General features: G+C 41.7%; 1 protein-coding gene across 2 annotated transcripts; it reads left to right on the top strand.

Annotated features, from left to right (window-relative positions):
• On the top strand, positions 1–20,982 carry cabp4 (calcium binding protein 4). 2 transcript variants are annotated; one of them, XM_069530752.1, is made up of 10 exons: positions 1–134; positions 304–420; positions 4,764–4,820; positions 5,190–5,300; positions 6,071–6,209; positions 10,337–10,367; positions 10,736–10,879; positions 15,980–16,089; positions 18,227–18,374; positions 20,760–20,982. In XM_069530752.1, the coding sequence occupies exons 3-10, from the start codon at positions 4,765–4,767 to the stop codon at positions 20,786–20,788; spliced, it is 768 nt and encodes a 255-aa protein (XP_069386853.1). In that variant the 5' UTR covers positions 1–134; positions 304–420; position 4,764; the 3' UTR covers positions 20,789–20,982. The 2 variants fall into 2 exon arrangements, with proteins under 2 accessions (XP_069386853.1, XP_019955912.1); XM_020100353.2 differs by lacking the exon at positions 304–420.
• Positions 20,983–22,144: the final 1,162 nt, after the last annotated feature.

Genomic DNA, 22,144 nt, shown 5'->3' with positions numbered 1-22,144 from the left:
GTTGGGTTAAGGCTTCATACGAGATATGCCTCATTCGCATCTGTCATCCAAGACAAACAAGATAAACAATCTGATATAATAGAAAAAACAGAATCAAAATCAATTTCTTCCCTTTCTTCTGGTGGCTGAAGAAGGTAGGATTGTGTATCAGTGTATTTTGCTGCACTAATGATTTATAATGAATATTTTTCTGAAATGTTTAATAATTCAAAACAAACTGGAATCAGATATTTGATTCATTTGTAGTCAACAGGTCTTGAAAATTGTATATTTGAGGCGGAACACTATCACTCTGTTTTTCAGACATGTCCGGACCCTGTTGTGCAGACATTTTGTGGACTTTCAGTTATTAAACACGCAGCAGGAGATGGTTTAGGTCAGACACGGTAATAACAACAGGAAAACCTCTGGAACATTCAGGTGAGGGGTGGCTTCTGGGTAGAGCCTGCTGGAGGCAAGACATGACGTATAAATTCCAATGTGGAAATCAAGGGTTTTTGTAAACAGCGCATCAACACCGGCATCAGCTCTCATCACCAAAATCTCACAAATCTTGTTGTCTTTCCGAGTTGACCTTGTCTTTCTTCAGCGTCTTCTACATGAATGGAACTTCTTTTCATCCTGAGATGTTCCTTTTTCTTGGTGTTGTGTTTTCTGTCACGTGTTAGAAACTTCGTCAACATGCTCACTCACTCATTCTGTGAATTCTCTGGACATATTCCTGTTATATTCTCACGTACCTTTGGACAACTTCAGGAGAATTTTCAGTTTCATGATATGTCTGGAGCTCAAGTGTTGTACGAGCCAACAGATGGTCGGCCCACTGTTTGCATTTGTTTTGCTTCAATATTTGCACTCCTGTTGCAGTGCAAACGCAACAACAGACATATTGAAAGCAGCCTGAGAGTGTGATTATCAGGCTGCCCTGCAGAAATGTGCAACCGGGAAGAGGTTGTAATTAGACTAGAATTATACAAAGCAAGAAAAAGTTGATTTCTCACAAATGAACAGACAGAACAAGATGTCCGTGAATGAGAGAGAGAGAGAGAAAAAAATCTCATTCTCTCCCTCTGTTCTTCCCTATCCGCAGTTATACCAGAGGCGACAGTCCCATTTCAGAGCTGTGACACAAAATCAGTGCTGGGGGGGATGGCTGGTGGGTTGGGGAGGATGTGGTGGAGAGGTGTTAAGATAGGTGAAGATAAGATGGAGTGCCAGATCCAATTGCATTACCATCGGCTGTTTATGGATCAGTCACTGGGCTGGTTTTGTTCCTCAGGGATTGATTGTCTTCTGACTGGTCTGTGGGTGAAGACAAAGATATTTCAAAAACACAGAGGAGGAAGGGGAAGGGGGGGGGGGGGGGGGGGGGGGGGGGGGCTGGAAGCTGAACTCATCCCCAATCTGAGCAGATCATCTTTCTGTCCGTGACTTTGCTCTGTTTTTCTCATGTAACCAGGATTTGTTTGTTTGTCTGTTAATTATAAAGGTCTCTCTCTGCAGCCACTCAACAAATCGCAGTGACATTAAGCGGAATTCGAGTTATAGGGATAACGTGCCGTCTTTCAAGGGAGCATATTACAGATGTTTACAGATGTTAATGAGTGCCACTGCACATGTGAATAAAGTTTAATGAAACCCCACAAAATGTGACATGAGGCAGCATTGAAGTTAGAAAGAACTGATTTAACCAGAAATCTTCTCCCCACTCCTCCTCTCTGCTTGGTAAAATAGGAAAGTAAGAAGAATGTTGTGCAACAGAAGGGTCAACTTTGACTTTTTCTGTCCAACTGTGTGTTCAACCATTTTAGTCCAATGCTAAAGTACCCTCTTGATGAATTAGATCTGCTGAAGAGGTTCTTGACATTATGTTTTTAGCTCTGTCAGTTTGCTTGGTGGTTGTTGCCTGTTTTCAGGTTGTCCATCCGTCAAACAACACTTCAGAACAGCAGCTCACAAATCAATGAGTGACACTTGATGTATGGACTAAGTGTCCTTTAACTTAACGTCATCCTCTGTGGTGACAGAAACAGACCTATCACCATTAGCCCCACACTTCTCCACCTAAACAGACACATTACACAAGAATAAGTATTTCCATTCAGTTTGTAGAACTTGTTGAAACTCTATTAGATGTCGCCTATTTGTCATAAATGACCCAAGCTCTTGAATTCAGTGGAACCAAATTTACATAACAACTATGAGCTGCCATATCTCTGTGGCCATGAATGTGTCTCGCTGGATATTTTTGCTCAATTCATCCGTGTGCAATGCTCTTATATTCCCAGACAGGAGGGAAGTACTCTCCAGAAAGCATGGTCACTATCAGCAAATCAGGACAATGTGTGTCAATGCACATGTTCTGATGCACACAGTCACATCCATCCAAAAAAACCAAAACATGTTTTTTTCATTTCGCCCTTGTTGAAGTAACAGATTAAAAGAATGGTGCAGCCTTGGTGGAGTAATCACCTCTCTAAGCGCTTTCTATTTTCTGCCTGTTTTGTGTTGCCCTTCTCTCCAGTGGCTCTTCTGAAATATATTTAGAATTCCTATTTAGAGTTTAACCCCTTGCTTCCCGGGCCAGGGCCATTCAACCGTTGCCGCAACACCACCAGCCCTCAAGTGCAGGCCGCTCTCCATCATCAGCTGCGTTAGCTGTGTTTGTTTTAGCCCACATCCAACTGGCCCTCAATTTCATTACTTCAATTAGCGTGATTAGGATCTAAAATTGCTTGTGTCGGCTCGGTGATTGACAGCAATTGGCCACTTAGGGAGGAGATCTGCACACACACAGAATGCTGCTCAATGCTGGCTTGTGTGGTAAATCGTGTGTGTGCGCTGTGTCTGTGTCCGTGCGTGTCAGTGTGTGTGTGTGTGTTTGTTTAACCTGATGGGATTGTGCTCACTGAAGATGAGAGCAATTATTCAGGCAAACATTGTGAGACAGCTTCTTTAGAAAGTCCAGATATGGTGCTTTACCCACATGTACAGCGTGAACCTTTTGGGGAGTGGAAGAGATGTGGGTGTGTGGGTGTGTGTGTGTGTGGGTGTGTGTGTGTCTGTGTGTTTGTGTGTGCTACCTCTTTAGGACACTGACCTCATCAGGACCAGTACATCCCATGGGGACCAAAGCCACGTCCTAATAAGGCTAAATTAAATTCTGAGTTCCTGGTTGAGGTTCGGACTGAGATATGAATTGTAGTGAGATTAAGGTTTGGATTAGGGATGAATTGGTCAGGGTTAACGTTAGGCATAAAGTTTGGTTAGGTTGTCCATAATGAATGGAATGCAATGCAAAGTCCTGATAAGGGTAGCTGTGCAAAAGTATCTCTCTCTCTCTCTGTTTATATGAAAGCTATGATGTATGACTCATCATATCCTGCATGTACTGTATATTAAAATTAAAAACTATTACTATAATTGCACTATGGGCCTATATTACAGTGCAGCTTAGATAATACATGTATAAATTCCATCCAATCTTTGTAATTTTTGAATTGCATTTGTGTTGGGAGTAGAAAATGTCTCCTCCTTCTCCGCCCCAACCCCTTAACATGCTCTAAGCGTGTTGCCTCCACCGTGTATCACATGGACACTGATTGTGTGAAAGCGTGACAGACAAGCAATCACTCCTCTGTCATGGTGCGTTTCGATCAACCCAGTGGGAGTTTGGAATGCAGCTCGTTTGGCAGAGGCACATTAAGCAGTCGAACGTAATTTAGCGAACTGGCTGGTCTTTGTGTCTCTTCTTGTTATGGCCGCCGCGGTGTATGTTTAACCTGAGTAGCGGCCGCTGGAGCAGATCTTCAGTATCTGTGTTTATGGCATGTGAGATGGTGGAGTGAGGTATTCTGTTTGCAACACATCAACGCTGAGAGCCGCCGTTCATCAGGGGCTTATAACCAGAATGGCAGCTCTGCATGTCTCAAACAGATTGTATGTATCTCCTCCTCCTCCTCTGCAAGTCATGCGATTATCGTTCACTCGCTCTTTTGTCATCTTCATCTTCTCTATCTTCCTCTGTCTCACACTCCCATCTTTCGCACTATTCCTCCCTTTGTGCTCCTCTGATCTCGGCTATCTTGAGCTCTCCACCCACTCTTATTTTTTGTGTATCATCTTGATTTCATTGTTTGTCCTCATGTCCAAAGTAATCTGTCCCGCAGTTGGATAACATTTCCTCCCTGGAGATGTAGAAGTCATAGTTTAAATTGAATCCTGTGCTCAAGCTTCTTGTTTTATTTATGTGTGACATATGTTGTTTTTTTTAATCAATAGTTAAAGGTGCTTCAACATGCATCTTTAAAGATGAAGCTAATTTAATGTGAATTGGGTGTTTTGTACCGACACACTCACAGATGATCATCACTAAACTCTCAGCTCTTCAGACAGTTTTGGCATTTTTAGGCTCATTGTTTAGGTTTTATGTCTCAACACTTTATTGTTATGTTTATTCTCATTGTCAGTCTCAACCACAGCAGGCAGCTCAGTGACAAACCTCTAAAATCCTGCAACACACTATTTCTGCTGAAAGATGCACATCCGTCCACAAACCAATCAATGTCAAATTTAGGTAGACACGGCAGATGTAGTTGATGAAGACTGGACGAATGTAAATCATACAAAATGTATGTGAAACCACAATGAGCTGGATCACATGTAAACAATGTAACAAAGATATGAAGCTTGGTCAACCATGAATGGACTTTCTTTTTCAAAGGAGACTGTCCTCTTTTTTTCCCCGTGTCTCTTCCACACAGGATGTCATTGAAAGGTGCAAAGGGAGGAGCAGATAGTCGGCCATCGTCAGCAGCCAGGTCAGTGACACCATGAACTAAAATGATGTGTAACCATGTAACATCAGTCTGAATGACTTGCATCCCAAAATGTGTTTTCTTGTACAGTACCGTATCAGTGAAAAATTCATAATGGGAAAGACAACCATACCAGAAATTATCATTTGGCTTTGAACCGATTTTTTTATTTTTATTTTTTGGGTAATGTAGTCTTTAAACTCTTACATTACTTTTCTTTCTTTGCTTCTATCTGTTAGCAATCCACGCTAACAGCAAAGACTCCACACAGTCCAGGATTTTTATTGTTGGTTGTAAAAATAGAGAAGTGTTCATATTAATCACGGAACATTAAGTGCACTTAAAACTGATTAAAGCTTCTCTTTCTCCTAGCATGTCTCCTCGAGCGGGGCGCGGGGCAGCGGCGGCAGCTGCTGGCAGATCACCTGCTTCTGGGAGATTCAAAAACAAGGCCCTTCAGCTCAGCCTCTCCAAGAAATTCTGGTTATTATCATTCTCTGTTTCTAATCAACATTGATTAGGATGAGGGGAGTGGGCTGTGTAGATCTGTGCACCCAATTAGTGTCATCGATTGGTACATCACCGGCAAAAACAAGCCCCTCAGAAAATCTAAATTGTCCTCAAGGAACACTTCCTGTCATCCGTTCTCTGGTGACTGAGGTAATCACGGACGTCATCTGATTGGACCGTTGATATGTTTAAATCATCCCGCTCAAGATGGGCAATTATTTCAAGGGTGGTTATGGTGTAACACCTTTCTAAGAATATCTCCCAAAAGGCTCTTAAAGGTCCAGTGTGTAAGATTTAGGTGAAAGAAAATTAATGTAGAATACTGCATTTACTGCATTTCGTTGCTTTGTACATGTGCAGTGACAATAAAGTTGAGTCTAATATAATCTAATCTAATAATCCTCATGATGTTTTCACTAGTTCATTTCATCTAAATTGTATGAATTGTAGTTTTCTTTACCACAGAAAAGGTCCTTTATATTTAAATACTTTATATTTACATCGAGGGGACCCACTCTACGGAGGCCGCCATGTTTTTGACATTAGTCCAGACTGGACAAACTAAACACCTTTCGGTGAGGTGAGGGGTGTTCAGCTGCAACATTCAGTTTCAACACCTAAACACCAAAATTCTACACACTGTCCCTTTAAGTGTATTTTTTACTAACATGAGTTAAGGGAGGGAAATTATAGGACTGATGTTACAGGGCTCAACTCTTAACTCATTCATGCAAACTTCACAGCTCAAAGTCACAGTCTCCTTCGGCCAAAGGTAAGGGCGCTGGCGAGGAGGGGTCACGTCGCCGCGGTAAAAGGAGCCTCAGCAACAGCTCAGCAGTGGCCGCCGCCTACATCTCCTACCTCAATAAACTCTTTGGACAGGTCAGTGCAGCAACAATGTTGTGTTACAATGATTACAATGATTTGATGTACTTTTTCCACATGATGCTCTCCTTGAGCTTGTGAAGAAAAGAGGGAAGAGACCGGCACACACAGAGTGGAGTCACACTGCATTGACTTTAAAGTTTCACAGAATCGAGCTGCACAATGGATCCATTTGTTCAGCAGAATCTAGGTGGTAACTATCGATTGGAAATGTAAGCTCTGGATGAACCTGTTTGCTGTGAGCCATGAGGATCTAAGACTGAAACGCCCTGCTGCTATAAAACACGTCAACACGTCAACACAGAGTGAGAGTCAATATCATTAAACACCTCATTTCATTCAAATGTGAAAGTATCTGATCAGGAGCCGGGGTTGCTGCACCATCCTCTACCTCCAAAAAGATATAAAGAAGTCACTCCTCTTCACACATGATTTACAGCCCGGACACTGAGCTGGCCTCCATTAATGCTCGGCTTGGCTGATGTAAAAATTGGCTCTGGTCATGTCTGATACCATGATCCCTGATTCCTGCAGGCCATCAGAGTATATGGAATAACTGCAAACGAGCCAACAAACGATCCGGCTCAATGGCACCTTTCCCATTTCTGTTTAAACCATTATTTACTGTACATATTTAGTAACACCACAGTATAACATTTTATTATGTCACAAGGGGGAGAACCCATATTGGCAAATAAAAATAATTAGGTATTTTCAAGGACTTATTTTGTCTTCCTTAAAATGTACGAATTAAACCTAAATATAAAATAAGAGATTGTTCACTTCCTGTCGGCTGATTGTCAAAACAGCTGATTAATGAGCCAGTGATAGTGATGCATGAATGAATGAATTTAATGTTTGAACAGACACATTACTCTGAGAAAAGTATGTATTCCCTCAGCTGTCGATTTATAATCTTGTTTGTAGATTTTACAGCAATAGTTTGTTTAATATATGTCTTTATACTTTACTATAGAACATATATAATATACATGCATGCAATATATGGCATATATGTACATATATTCTTTTCATCACATAATGTGGGTGAATTTGAGTGCAGAAGGGCTCAGTCCTTGTTCTAACGTAGTTATTACATTCAACCTGAGCTGGAAACAGTTTCTTGTTGACCTTGACCAACTGTGAAATCCTCGTCCACATCCGTCCCTGAGTTACTACCCCGGCTGCCACCACTGATCTGCTTTGTTTTACCGTGACAGTCGTTTGGGTTGAATTTACTAGTAGGAAGGTACAGGGGTCTGCATCGTTTCCACAGGACACACATGCACTGTTTCGTTTTTTTTCCCTGACACTGAAAAGCAGGGAGAGCGTCCTGCAGCATTCCCTAATCCCTGCCTCAACACAAGTATTAATAACTCCCGTAGCAAGGTTCACTGTCAGCGCTCATTAGATCCAACTGGAGCTGGGAGAGACAAATGGCCCAAGAAAGACAATTGGTGCATTTGAATATCAGATAGAGAGACAGCAGATGAGCAGAGTGTGCCCATCAATAGGTAAATACGACGAGTGTGTGTGTGTGTGTGTGTGTGTGTGTGTGGTCATTTTAAATCCAGCTCCAATAATGTATGCATTTGTGTGGCGTATCCACATAGCTCTCACATGTGCCCATGCATCATGCTTACAAAGCAGTGGGCTGCTCAATGGGCCATGTGAAGGCAGACAGAATGAAATTAACTGTTAATGGGCTCGTTCTGACACATGAATTGAGAGTCTGCGTGGTGCATGCTGTCTAATCCTTTCTGGATGAAAAAAAATCCAATTAATGTGTTGACCTTCATATCTAAATATGCCCTTGTGGGCTGGAGGAGCCTGTGCAGGGTAAACAGCAGTGCTGCTGCAGTCACGGCCAACAGAGGTTTATTTTATTTTTGTGCTGTGGCATCAAAAATCATATTACACAATTTAAAAGGTTTATATAAATCATGAGCAGTTTAGTATTTGAGGCGACACACAGTGAAAAACTATTGACATAATTGCATCCTGGCGTTGTATATGCGTTTCGACTCTGCTGGCATTATTATACACTGAATAATCATTTGAACGCCTGCCATGCGGAGCAGATTCCAAATAAACTCTCCTCATCCTGGAGCTATTGTGCACTTGAACAGGATGACCTTGTATGATTTATGTATTAGCCAGTCTGAATGCCAACATGTATTAGGAGCAAAAATATTGCACCTCCCTTTGTATTTAAGTTTCGCGGCTGCTGATTTACTTTTAATATCTCTCTCATTCAGCGGCAAAAAAAAGAGCAACTGACTTTAGACCTCAGAAGCAGTAATAAAGTAAAACAGACATTTAGACAATTAGAAGCATAGTTCCTCTGTAAAAAATATTAAGTGCAGATCAAAAGAATAACACTCAGCACTGCATTGCTACACTTTATTGGAAGTGATGGTTTTTCTAAGACAATCTTGATGGGAGTGCCTTTGGCTCAGGAAGCAAAGTGACTAATCACAGAGCTGGCAGTGGCTGATGCAGTCAAACTATTTTAACAGTCACAAGCTTTAACAATGCAGCATACTTTGAACATTTCATGTAAAACCCCAGAAATGCCATGGAATAAAGGTAAAATCTGACATAATGGAAATACACCCAGGTGAAATGTCAGAATTAATTCCATCACTGGTGTTTTTACAGTATTTGTATTATTAGAAAAGCCCACGAGCAAAGTTGTGCACACTTGCAATATTCAGAGCTTTTATAAGCTTTAATGTCAGTCTTGTTTCTTTGAACTTGCAGATATCCTCAGGCTCGTGGCGTAGTTATGCTGAGCGATATCTCCATATGTCAGGCTCAGTTGCTCTATAGCAAGATGACTGGAGTTTGCATATTTCCTGCTTCCCCCTGTGGATGTGATGTTTCTGTAGGAGAACCGGACATCATTGGCAGGCCCTATAGAGTCAAGACGCTGTAGGCGCCAGTGCAACATAAACATGAAACAACAGGCATCTGGCTGACGACATGTTGTTGAAATGCTTTCAAAGAATGAATGGTTTCATTTCAGGATATGATACTTCAATGAACAAGCTTTACATATGCAAATGAGTGTCAGTAAATGTTTGCTGATATGCTAAGTGGATTATTGTTTCAAGGACTGATGCATGTGATACGCCAAGGAGGTTATGTTTTCACCCTGTTTGTTTGTTTGTTTGATTGTAAACATGATTACAGTACACAACTGATTTCCATTAAACTTGGAAGGATGAGGTATCGGTCAGAGAAGAAATATTTTTGTTGCGGAGCCAGGATTTCTTTTTACTTTCTTTAACACTGAGAGTTTGGACGTTTTTTAAACACTTTCCTTTCGTGGATCTTGATTAAAGAAATATATGATATGGAACTGATATTTATGAGTGTTTGAAATTTGGTGCAACTTGATTAAATTTAAGTGGACTGTTGGGCATTTTTGATGTATTTGCTCTACCGAGTGTCGATCTACTTAAACGACACACTTAACTTTAGCGCTATCATTATGCTAACTGACTAAATGGAGATTTTATTCCTACTCCTGGCTTTGCCTCAACTTCTCTGAAAACACATGAAAAGAGAAGAGAAAGAGGGAAAGGAGGAAAAAAGGAGAGAGGGAGCAAGAGATCACCCTGAGCAAATGTCAAAACAAGGCAAGAGAATACTGAACGTGTCACACATAGGGCTGCATGCTCATCATATGAGTGTGTCTGTGTGTGTATTAGTGTCTGAACATGACGATCTGAGGTTTTTGAAATGCTCCGTCATATCGGCTATGCGTAGGTACGTGTTTGAATGCAGACACACACACACACTGAGCTTGTGCTGCTGCGTCTCCCTCAGGATGCTGCAGATGAAGTGCATGTGAGTGTGCACGTAGGAGTGTGTGGCATTGTGTTATTTTGCAAATTAGAAAGACATGTCGCTGGGTGAAATCCCATTAGAGGATACTGTCAGCATGCAGTGGTGTTGACATGATATGCATGTTATTCTAATTTGGTCGTTGAAAACAGATTATCACTGGGGTATTTCTCAGGAGCATTTGCTGTTTTAGAGGCACCCTGATTTTACACCCCTTCCTCTGATGCTGTGTTGTAATCATTTCCACTGTCTCTCTGTTCTCTGTTCTGCAGGAGAGGGAGCTGATGCCAGAGGAGCTGGATGGTAAGATGTTGTGAGTGTAATTATGATGCAAGCACATGATTAATGACTAGTGAAAAGATGCACAGCTTCAACAATTGCATTGATATTTCTCACTGTTAACATTAAACTGCCTCAGATTTGCCTTGAAATACTGTTTGCCAATGACTCACAGCTACAAAATTAAATAAAACAACCTAACTTACTGTTCTCAAGAGCCGGCCACAGCTCTGTCTGCTGGAGGCAACAACTTACAGATAAGTTCATTCTGCTGAAAGCATCGCTATCAGTGTCTGTGCACGCTGTGTGTGTCTGACTCGAGGGGGGGGGGGAAACGTCGCCCCACTTTATGTTGTGCTGCAATTGCTGTAATTCGTTTGTGTGTCTGTCAGAGCTGCAGGAGGCCTTTAAGGAATTTGACTATGACGCGGACGGCTTCATCCATTACAAAGACATCGCAGACTGCATGAGGACCATGGGCTACATGCCTACAGAGATGGAGCTCATCGAGATCATCCAGCAAATCAAAATGAAATGTGTGTATCTCTCTGTCCGCCTGTGTGTGTGTTATGGTTTTCATTTCTTCCTCAGTGGTTAAAGCGTATGTGCATGACTGATGGGTGTTTCTGGGGTGAGCAGGTGTGAGGCGTGAGTAATGTGTCTGCCTGTGTAAAACACAAACATGCGTGTGCTGGTGCTCATGCACGTTCTTTCCTGTATGAGTCTGTGAGGAACTAATGTTTGTCTTTGAGGTTGGGGACATAGGAGACGTATTAGCAGCCTGATGAATGACCCTCGTGCTGCAGGTGCACGGGTGTATGAGTGTGAGTCTGCATGTGCTCTCAATCAGGGCGTGTTTGTCTTTGCTGTATTTTTTGAATGATCTCATAAAGATCTGTGTGTGGTTTGTGTTTAAAGTTAAGTTGAATCGTGACTCATTGATCACTGGACTTCTGCCATATAACTTGTGAGATCCTGTGCCTGTAACACCTACATGTTGTCAGATGAGGACCTGCAACTCTGACCATGCCTGCAAGTTTCTGCCAAAACTTTACATAAACCTCTAAGGTACTCAGTATGATGTCCTGAAATATCTTTATTCCAAATCTTGAGAGAGTGGAGGCAAAGCGAGTCATCCGCTTATCGTGGTGATGGCGGTTAGCGCCGCAGCTCCTCCTTGTCCACACGTTGAACTGTCCTTGGGCGAGGCGCTGAACTCTCAATGGCTCCCGATGGTCAGAGCAGCACCTTGCATGGTTCACTGCCTCTGGTGTGTGTGTGAATAGGTTAATCACAGGTAAATTGCAAAGTGCTGGGTGAATGCAGCCATTTAATGAGGAATCACCTATGAAGCAGTCCAGTGGAGTTAACTCAGTGTAGCCTGAATCATGAATATACAGTGTATCTGCATCCCAACAATATTAGGTGTGTACATGAGCACAACATGAGCAGTGCTCTGTTTATTTTGAAGGAAGAAATGTGAGGACTGGTCTGTACTTGTGCGTCTGTCACACTTGAACAGGATTAGGCCATGGTCACACATACTCGAATGTGTGAGGAGCATAAAAAAAACTTTTGCTTAACAAATCAAGGAGTGTGGATTTGTCTGGAGTTGCTGAACTTTGACCCATGATATTCGCTTCATGTATAACACACCTCGACGTCACTGCTGGTACAGGCGAAGGAGAGCACACCTGTGACACACGAATGACTGTGGGTGCAGTCAAAAGTTAAAACACACTTCACATTTCAGACCAAATGAGACAGAGAATAACTGCTTCTGTCCTAACAATCGAAATGCAAAAGCTTTTTGTCCTTGAGTAAAGACGCTCTGAGAATCACATGTTCTCTGTTCTCCGTTGAGAAGAGAATCTGAAGTCATAAGGGAAACATTTTATTTATTTTAGAATGCATGATGCATGATGGTTTCCCCTGTTTTTGCAGTGATTTATTGGACAAGCATTAGTCATCCAGAGTAGATGAAGAACATGCTTTCATACAGCTGATCAAATCTTTGCACAAAGCAGTAACATCAGCATTCTATCATTAGTGTGAACATTAGGAGTCGGTTCATCAGGATAAACAGCTGTTGGTGCTGATTTTCCAGTTTGACATCATTAAATCATTGCAGAGGAGGGAGCAACAAGATGATTAAACAGCATCCGTCAAACCTAAATGGTAACAAGCTAGATTATGTTTGCCATACACTTCATAAATGTCATGTGTTCATTTCAGGAATGTTACATTCTCCTTATTCCTCCACACAGATCAGATTCTGTTTGTTTCCATTGTTGTCGTTATTTTTTTATGTCAATCTTAAACATGCATCTAAAGACAGACTGTCTTTAGGCAACAAGCAGATGGTCACATTTACATTCAAACTGCAGAGTGCCGTACACGAGCTGCAGATTGTTGTGTGCTATTCAAAAGGGGTTTCGCATTTTCTCAAGAAACAAGATGTTGAATCCAGGAGTGGAATTTTTTCTTGATAAATTACTTTATTCTCATAATATAATGACGTTTTCTCAATAACTTTATTCGCTCAATGTTACATTATTCTTGAAATCTTTTTTTTTTTCTTTAATATCGCCCTACAACAATATTTTTGTAAATGTCACCTTGGTCTGTATAGAGAAAACTCCATCCAGCTGCAGCCATGAAGGAAGAAAGTTAAAGTTAATGTTCCAAAAGTTTTGAGTTATGGTTAGGGTGAAGGTTTGATGTGGTTTGGACGGTGCTATGAAGTGACTGCTGCAAATGATCATGGGGAGGTTTAAGGAGGACAAAGTTTTCTTGGGTCTGGACTTTCTCTTCTTCAAAATGATGGTGTTTACCTTCGTTTTCATAATAATCAGCCTGTATTTATTATCTCAGAGATGTGCAAACGTGTATGTGCCTGCTCTCTAAAAACAGGCTCAGTTCATTCACACGTACACTTGTAACCTAGCATTGAAGCCCTAGACAGTAAAACTGATAATGAGGAAAATATTGGACTCTGGCTCCACAGAGTAGTTTGGCCAGAACGCAGTAACATCCCAATGGGTAGAGCCGGTGAGTTTCTCTCAGCTCTGATCCTGGAGGAGCGGCGTGCAGCTGCTTCCTGTCCCAGCAGCTGCTTAATTACATCCACCCGCTGTCCCAGGTGTAAATAATCTTCTGATTAGACGGTCACGATGACGACAAGCGAGAGCCGTTGCTGTGTTGACATCACGTGAACGAATCGTTAACGTCTGCATCTGACGAGCAGCAGAGCAAAAGTGGGACAGAGCACAAGCAATTATTGTCCCAAACAAAAATCCCCGAAAATCCCCAACATGTCTCATTGTGATTTTACCACTTGATGTAATGTTGCAGCTATAAAACGTTGTTTTGTTTGTAATGGTCACACATAATGGATCTTGACTAGTCATTGCCATTTGCTTCGTAACGTAAATAAAACTTAAACAGGATTTGTGCCTGACAACTCCCACGATCCCACGCTGCTTCACAACTTTTGTTATTGTTCTGATTGAGAGACCCTTCTTTGCCAAACATGTGGTGCTTCAAACACTTAAAGGGAAACTATAAGAGAATTGTTAGTTATAAGTACAATTCATAATTGATGCTATTTTTATGCTCATGTGAAATATGAATTATTTATCTGTTCACTGATGCCTTAATTTGACCAATAAGGTGTCATGGGCTTTAGATACTCCTTTCTTAATCTCTCTGGTGTAATCCCCATAGAGCCATTAATACCATGAAATTCCGACTTTCATTCCATAACCAGCATCACACTTTCAATTAGGAAATAATAATAATCTGCTCAGACTTTTGGGAGAATTTCTCTTCTCCGTGATTATGAAGTGACCCACTTAAGGCACAGAAATTCTTCAAGGAGTTGTCAGGAATCCCCCACAGACCACTGCTCCACAAGGATAAAGCCTTTCAGCCAAAATAAACCATATATACCTTAACTCGAGTCAAGTATGAAAATCCTTCAGAACAGAACCTCTTATTTCAGAATGATTCAGCTGCCATTGTAACTAGATGATGGTTTAAGTCATTAATTTCAGCAGAGTTGGCCACAGTTTGATTCTCATTCTCAAGAGTCCTGATTCTCAGAGTACTGATTACGTTTATTGAGCCACATGACTACTGCGTCGTCTTTCTCATCCACCGAGGCCCAGATAATGAAAACAGACCCAGCTTATTGGTGTACACAGAATCAAATAAGCCAGCCTTTTGTCAAACTAATAACATGAGCCTTCCCATTGTATCAGTCTGTTTTGATAATTACCATGGCGATCAAACATAACACAACTGCTTCTGACTGGGTTAAAGGAAGCACAGTGAACACACATTGTAGCTTCAGGCACTGAGGACATTCAGAAACTTTTTATACGTAAGAATTGAGTCAAGAAAAATCAGAGTTTTCAGGTACTGTTTCCATATTTCCACATTCCAAGGGTTATACCTTCAACTCCATACTTTTAATTAGAGAGTGTAATTTTACTTAATATATATGCTGCCCTTATGATGTAAAGAGATAAGTCAGCTTCAAGCGATGTAACCGTCACTGTCACGTCTATGTGTCCTGCCGTGGTGGATAATCAATACATCCACTAGGGGGCAGCACAGAGTAAAGATTTTCTGACAACAACAAACATAGCAATGGTGGAGGAGGTTGTGATAATGAACTTCTTTAGAAAGAAGACAAGCATCATATAAACACCTGTGGTTTCTAAACAAACTGCAAAGTCTCTCCTCAAAAAGCTCTTTCATGTTGGATTTTCTTCTTTGTGTCTTATGGTCGTCTTGCTTGAACTAATCCCAATGCTTTCCAGTGGTAATGCTCCATTTCGTCTGTTTGACCATATCCACAGACCGTCAGAGGACGTGCACGAATACGTATACATATCTAACACTGAGTAATAGGAGCCTCAACGATGTATGTAACTGAAATAGTTTATTTCTCTCTGATTACCTCAGTGTGCTGAAATGTATGATCCTCTTATTGACTGAAATGTGAAGGCAAGGAATTTGAAGCTTACAGGTTATTTTATTCAAAGAGTTATTTACAACACAACCATTCTTCCTAACGAGTACTTCCACTTGCTCTGAATACTTTTACTTTTACTTAGGTTTCAAACGTTCCAATGTGTAATGAGGTGGAAGAGAGAGGCTGAATATGAACTAACATTGATAGTTTGTTTCATTCACAGCTGCTCTAAGAAGCTGCTCTAAACGTTGTTCAAATAAATATTCTCAGTTTTATTTACAGTGGCTCAAATCAAAAGTAATTTCCTATCAGCTCTGCAGAACTGTTTTAGTTTTAAAGCCACAAATCAATTGTTTTGGTTCAATGTCTGTGCTCTAATAACCATAGTTTCCACAGCAGGAGACAGTTTGCAGAGAAAAAGCTCAGGTTTTATAGCGCATAGAGCAAAATCTGCCCTGTTTAATTCACTAGGCTAGTGAGCTTGCAGGGGAGCACAGTGGAGTATTCAGCTGTCAGAGAGCCAGATCTTTTCCTAGGAGACTCCACACAGAGAGAGTGAACACTTTCTTAATGTTAATGTTGTACCATGTCTACTGCATGTGGACAGACTGCAAACACAGAGTGCGTCAGCATCCACTTGTGTGTCTTCCTGCAGGGGGAGGACACGTGGACTTTGATGACTTCTGCTCGCTGATGGGCCCAAGGATGTTGGCCGAGACGGCTCACATGGTCGGAATGAAGGAGCTGCGCTGTGCCTTCAAACAGGTACCAGGTCCCCAGCTACAAAAACTCTAACTTCAAGTGAGGAGGCTGCGGCCTGGTGCCATGACAGGACTTTGAAGTGTGCTACAGGGCCTTTCCTCTGAGGATGCCACAAGTGTATGGCCCTTACTTGTAAACAAGTCTGAGGGAGGAAAGCTTGCTAAGAAAAAATGCAAAAGAAAAGTTTTAACAGGGTTAAAGGTTTAATATTGATGAGGGTTTTATTTAGGCTGCTTCCTGCAAGCTAAAGAGTCGACATTTATATACTACTTTTAAATGTTCTGCTCATTGGCTGTGTCCACTTTCTATGAAATTGTGTGTTGCCTCATTGGTTTGGAGGAATTATCTATTGAGTTTCTCTCTTTGACGTCAGTACAGAGGCAGGTACACGAAGTGATTTGATTATTCCCCAGAGCCGGGCCCGGGTGTGCTTTCTCTAAACAACTGTGGTGATGATGTTATTTATAAGCTTTGGCTTCACACACCTGGGCTCACTTATTTAACACATTACAGCATGATAGGTTTTCAATGGCTGCCACAAACAAAAGACTTTTCCTAATGATCACCTCAAAACACAATCGAGTGCACATTATTTGATCTATGTTACAACTTTGTGCATTTAGTTTGACAATTTTTCAGCTCCCATGAAAAGCAGGATGTGTGGATTTGGACCTCAGGTGCGCAAGTGAAGTTATTTTTATCATAAGAGCTATTGCAGATATTGAAATTACTTTTTTTCTTGTATCAGTTATAGCATGCACAATGTACATCAACCACAATTTTCAACCATCACACAATCAACAGTTGATAATTTAATTGTTGTATAATTTTATTGCACCATATTGTCTTTTATATTTTCCTCCCCCAGGGTTTGCAGATGCTAATTAGCTATAAAGCTAACTCTGGCCAAACAGTTTAGATGTGCATGAACAGACCGTAAAAGAAATCTAACGACGCCTCTCCACTTTCTCCCAATATCCAGAAATGAAGTTAAAATATCGCAGATACAAACAGTGCCATTTTGCTCAGTGTGAGCCAGAGTCTGCACAATAGCGATTAAGGGATGGAGCCACTCTAGATGGAGGTCCCATTGATACACGCTCAACCAATCACAAGTCTGATCAGCAAATAACTAACTAAAACCAAACTTACTTGAAAAATAAACAATTGGACAAACATCAGTGGGATAATTCCTACCTTCAATGACAGAAACCATCTTTGTGAAAAATGCATTTGACATGACTTTTCAGTTTGGTCCGTGTCCCATCCACTAACATACAGGAGGTGGGGTTCATGGCCTAAACTGTAACGAGCCAGCAGGCAGCGATTGAGACACTTGAGAGCTTGAGAGCTGTCATTTAGTACATCTTTAACTACAGTGTTTGTGCATGGCCTCTGAACTAAACTAAACTTAACTGAACATTCCACTGGTTGGAGCTCTAAAGCTAATTATGTCTAATCCTGTGCTGCACTTGTGTTACAGTCACCTCTGTAATCACCACTAATCTCTCTCTGAACTTGACGACCTGATGAATGTATTAAAGCAAAATACAAAAAGAACCATTAACCTGCATAAAGACTTTTTTAAAGGTTGGTCTCTCTTTTCAGAATCTAGTTTGTCCTTCACACATGCGTCATCATCATTTCCTGTGTGATGCTGTGAAAGGCCAGAAATTCACCTACTCTGGTGTTTGGATTCTTACATAAGGAATAATGAATCACAGATAACTCCACTACTTATGATGAGAAACTTCAGAGCTGATCAAAAAAAAACATATTTCTCATCTCAGCCCCACAGTCACTTCAAGAGTCTTCCCCTTCAGCACTAACACGCTGTGAGGGCCTATCTGCAGACTCAAGCTGTTTTCAGACTTCCAGCTTCCTTGTGCAAACATGTTAACTACACTGTATAAATGTGAAACTACTTTGAGTTTGAAGTGTTCTGTTGTCTCCTCCCTTCTCTCCCTCTTTTTTTTCCATCTCCAACATTCTTTCGCCTCAATCATCCTGAATTCAGAGTGTCCGCTCCGTATTGATCCGAAGACATTGTATTGTCCTTGTGTCACGTATAATTTTCTTCACCTTTGATCCCCCCCCCCCCCCCCCCCCCCCCCCCCCCCTTGCTCCCGACACATTGCAGTTTGACTGTGATGGCGACGGAAAGATCACGTGTGACGAGCTGAAGGAGGGCATGAAGACCCTGCTGGGGGAGAAGCTGAAGAAAGGTGAGCTGGAAGAGATCCTCGGCGACATTGACCTCAACAAAGACGGCAACATTGACTTTGATGGTGAGTAGTTTGGGACCTGGGGTCGGAAACGTGTCGGGGGGGGTAGACTCTGTGGAAGGAGTGGGCAATTAAATGTTTCATTAATGGAGATATAAGATGCTTTTTCAGTTTTTCTCTGTCCTCTGGTCTGTTTGTCTTTTATATGTGCAAAGTCTGCAAAAAAAAGGTTTAAGTCTGTGATGTCTCTGTTCCTGAAGCGTCTCGTCAGTTGTCCAGTCGATACTTCCAGGGAAATGTGCACATTTGGATATTATGTAACTTTGCATAATGCACGTCCAGCGGCTAGTCTGGCACGCCCCCTAAACAAAGTTAAAGTGACAGGCCGACATTTCTTACACATGCTGGAGTTGACCAATCCGAGCAAACTGGGCTTTATAAAGAGAAGAGGCTTTAAAGACACAGGAGCTAAAACCAAACGTTTCAGACAGAGGCTGAAAGGAGACACAGCAGCAATGGACAGTTCGAGGGGAGTGATGTGTTCCCAGAGCATGTCAACAGTTTCAAGTAATAACACTAATCAAAATCATGAGGCTGAATGTGAGTATAATATGTCTCCTTTAAATAAACTGGTTTATTCGGTTCGGAACCTATATTTTTCAATGAGGATATTTGATATAAGACTGGAAATTTGCAAAAATCCAACCAAGGCCTTCAAAAAATGGGTAATTTAAATATATGAAAATAACATTGAAGAAATACCAACCTAGTTTGACGTATTTTACACTCAGTCGAACACATCGCTCCACCAAGGCCAAACAATCATACACATATTCTAGTTCTAATAATAGAAATGTAAAAGGAAGTGGTATATTAACCTAAATTATTAATTTGACATTCAAAAATCCTGGATCCCTTAATCTGCATCTGGACCACAATGTGATGGATTGTTCCCAGACCCAGGTCCCATCTCTCCACCAAGTTTAACGGAAATCCATTTTTACATTATCCTACTATCAAATAAACCAACAAATAATAAAGATCAATGGGGGTATTTAACAGCATCCAGTACCATAGGGTAACATCCAGTTTCCACTGGCATTGAGAACAAGTAGAGTTTTAAGCCAAGGGGACAACAAAGGTTTGAAAACAGCCGTGTAGGAGAGGAGAGAGAGACCCAGAGGAGGAGAAGAGCAGAGAGGTCAGAGAAGGAATTGATGAGGAACGAGATCGGGAGGAGAAAATGAGTAAAACATGAGTCAGGCAGAGGGTCAGATGAGAGAGGAGGTTGAGTCAAGGTGGGCGGATCAGACGGGCCAATCCAATCTAATCAGCAGTGCATTAAGCCAATCAATACATATGCCTGGACACCTGTCACATTACACACACACACACACACACACACACACACACTGGGTTCACAGACTTTGCAGAAATCACATTGCCACGTGTCTCCTCACAATAAGTAATACAATGGTGCAAAATCAAACACACTTCCCCCTTAGATGCCGGTGTGCAGGCGCCATCAACACCACATGGATGTCAGTGAGATTACAGGCTTCAGCAAACCCGGCTTAGAGGTGTTATCCTGTTTGTCTCATCTCAGCGGCCCAGTCAATTGCAATTATTATAAACATATGATCAGCGTGTCAGTCTCAGAGGGGATCGATAACCAAGTGCTCCTCATTGTCATCAATTAGCCCCCAGGGCAGCGCTTGGTTGCGTCTGTCCAGTTTCAGCCACATGTGCAGAATAACCTACAAGGCACCTGGCAATCAAGCAGGAACTAGAGCGGTGACAAAACCTCCCAGTGGCAGGTCAGCCGACGAGGACAGGGCTGCTTCTTTTTATAGAAAAACGGTTAGAGGAGCACCTCCAGAGATAATGTTAGTGGGTTAATCTGGAATTAGGCCGCGGTGCTCGGTGAATCGATGGATTCACACCTTGGTCTTTCAGAGCCAAGCGCCCCAGGAGCACAACAAGAAAAGGGAACACGTGATTGATTGGAAAGATTTAGTGACAACTGGCCTCAAACTGTTTCTGTGCATGGGTTTCATCAACAGGACGCATCATTACCTGTTCGGATTGACAAGTAAATCCATGACAATGCCATCATCAAGCTGAAACAAGCAGTAATCAAAGCATTACAGATTTACAGGAGTCAAAAGGAACCCTGCAGTCAGCTCTTCAGAGTGGCTGACCTCTGAAATCTCAAAATGGGTTGAATCCATGTGCATGAAACAAGTCAAAACAAAACTGACACATAATTTAAATGTTCTCCTTTTCATACCTCCACCATTACATCAAATCACAAGCTGTGTTTGATTCCTCTTCTGCGTCACGAGGCCTGACAATAATGTGGCTGCATCCTGTGCTGTCCTACGATATTATTAGAGTGTCATTAGTGCTTATCAGTGTATCTGCTGCTGTCTCTGTCTCCCTCTGCAGAGTTTGTTATGATGCTTTCTGCACGATGAGCCCTGACGGAAGAAGACGGAGCAAACGGAGCAGGATTCCCCAGCTGATCCGTCTCCACTGTCTCCTTCCTGCTGTTGTGATTTATCTGCATTCAAACTGTCTGACTGTAAAACATATGTGTGTGTATATATGTATAATAGAGTGACAGAGATGGGTTTATATTTTCATGATAAAAGTTGTTGTTGAGTAAGTGCAGAGGGTAAAGGGTGAGTTATGAAACATATCACTGGGACTAACAATCATGCTGCACTGTCGCCTCCCTGTGGCTGAGACATGTACAGACACTAGTGAAGATGGATTATTTTTTACCACCCACAGGTGATTTACTTTAGGGTCGTATCTACATTTATATTTTATATTAATGGGGTGTAAGTCCCTGAAAACATAATTTCTCACTCAGCGTGTTGCTCTTTGTGATGGTGTGATTGAAGTTTTCTGGGAGCTGGTGAAGGAGGACTCAGGCAGCAGTGGATGTCTTATGCAGAAGATTCATTAAGACTTGATGCATCAAGGAGACGAGAAGGTGGAACAATATCCAAACGCTAACAGAGAAACATGAGCAATTGTCACCCCCAAGTCTGAAGATGTCTCCCACAGCATCCCTGTATATCTTCCTCTACTTGCATCACTCATTCTAACAGCACAACCCTGAATGGCTAGAATTGCGGTCACCCGCTAAGTAACATGTAGGTGTTCACATCCTATTGGACAGTTAAGCATGCATTCCTAAATAACACTGTGTCCTTACGTCTTGCTACTGATGAAAAAAAGAGTTGGTAGTGCCTCTCTCCGTCTGGGGCATCTAAATTAGATATGAAAGTCCATGAGCTACAATATACTACTGGTTGGCCCTTTATCTAGTACTGCTTAGAGAGAGAAGGGAGTGTGTGTGGAATGTGACAGGCTCTATTCTCCTAATGGAGTACAGATGTAATGTGTGAGGATGGTCAACAATTCCTTCACAATAGGATCTAAATGAAGTCACTATTTTCTGCCCCAGTTACAACTGTTTGGGTTATTTTTAATTGTAAACATAAATCATTGTTTGTCTGCTTTTTCAGTTATTTGGTGAGATGTTGCTGTGAGGTAAAAAAAGCTCCTGTAGTCTACAGGGTCTAATTCTGCTTTCATGAAAACCTCAGCTCTTAACGTCATTAATTACACAAAATGTCAGAACCTTCTTCTTCACAAGGCTCAAGGCTGGACAAAGTAGGGAAGACTACATGAATTCTAGCTAAAGATAGGAAGGATTTAAAAGTAGGAATAAAACACTGTGGCAGCCACGAGGGAGAGGGAGACTGGCTGAGTTCCAGCAGCTTATATAGTGCAGTCAGACCAGGTGAGGTCAATCTACC

This window comes from Paralichthys olivaceus, chromosome 8, assembly GCF_024713975.1.
Source record: "Paralichthys olivaceus isolate ysfri-2021 chromosome 8, ASM2471397v2, whole genome shotgun sequence".
Classification (NCBI taxonomy): domain Eukaryota; kingdom Metazoa; phylum Chordata; class Actinopteri; order Pleuronectiformes; family Paralichthyidae; genus Paralichthys; species Paralichthys olivaceus.
Note: the sequence above shows the minus strand (reverse complement) of the source record. Positions and strands in the feature narration are given on the sequence as shown.

Coding starts and splice junctions, on each gene's coding strand:
- cabp4 (XM_020100353.2), top strand. CDS start 4,765: ATGTCATTGAAAGGTGCAAAGGGAGGAGCAGATAGTCGGCCATCGTCA. Junction 4,821..5,189: donor CGGCCATCGTCAGCAGCCAG/GTCAGTGACACC, acceptor TCTTTCTCCTAG/CATGTCTCCTCGAGCGGGGC. Junction 10,368..10,735: donor GATGCCAGAGGAGCTGGATG/GTAAGATGTTGT, acceptor TGTGTCTGTCAG/AGCTGCAGGAGGCCTTTAAG.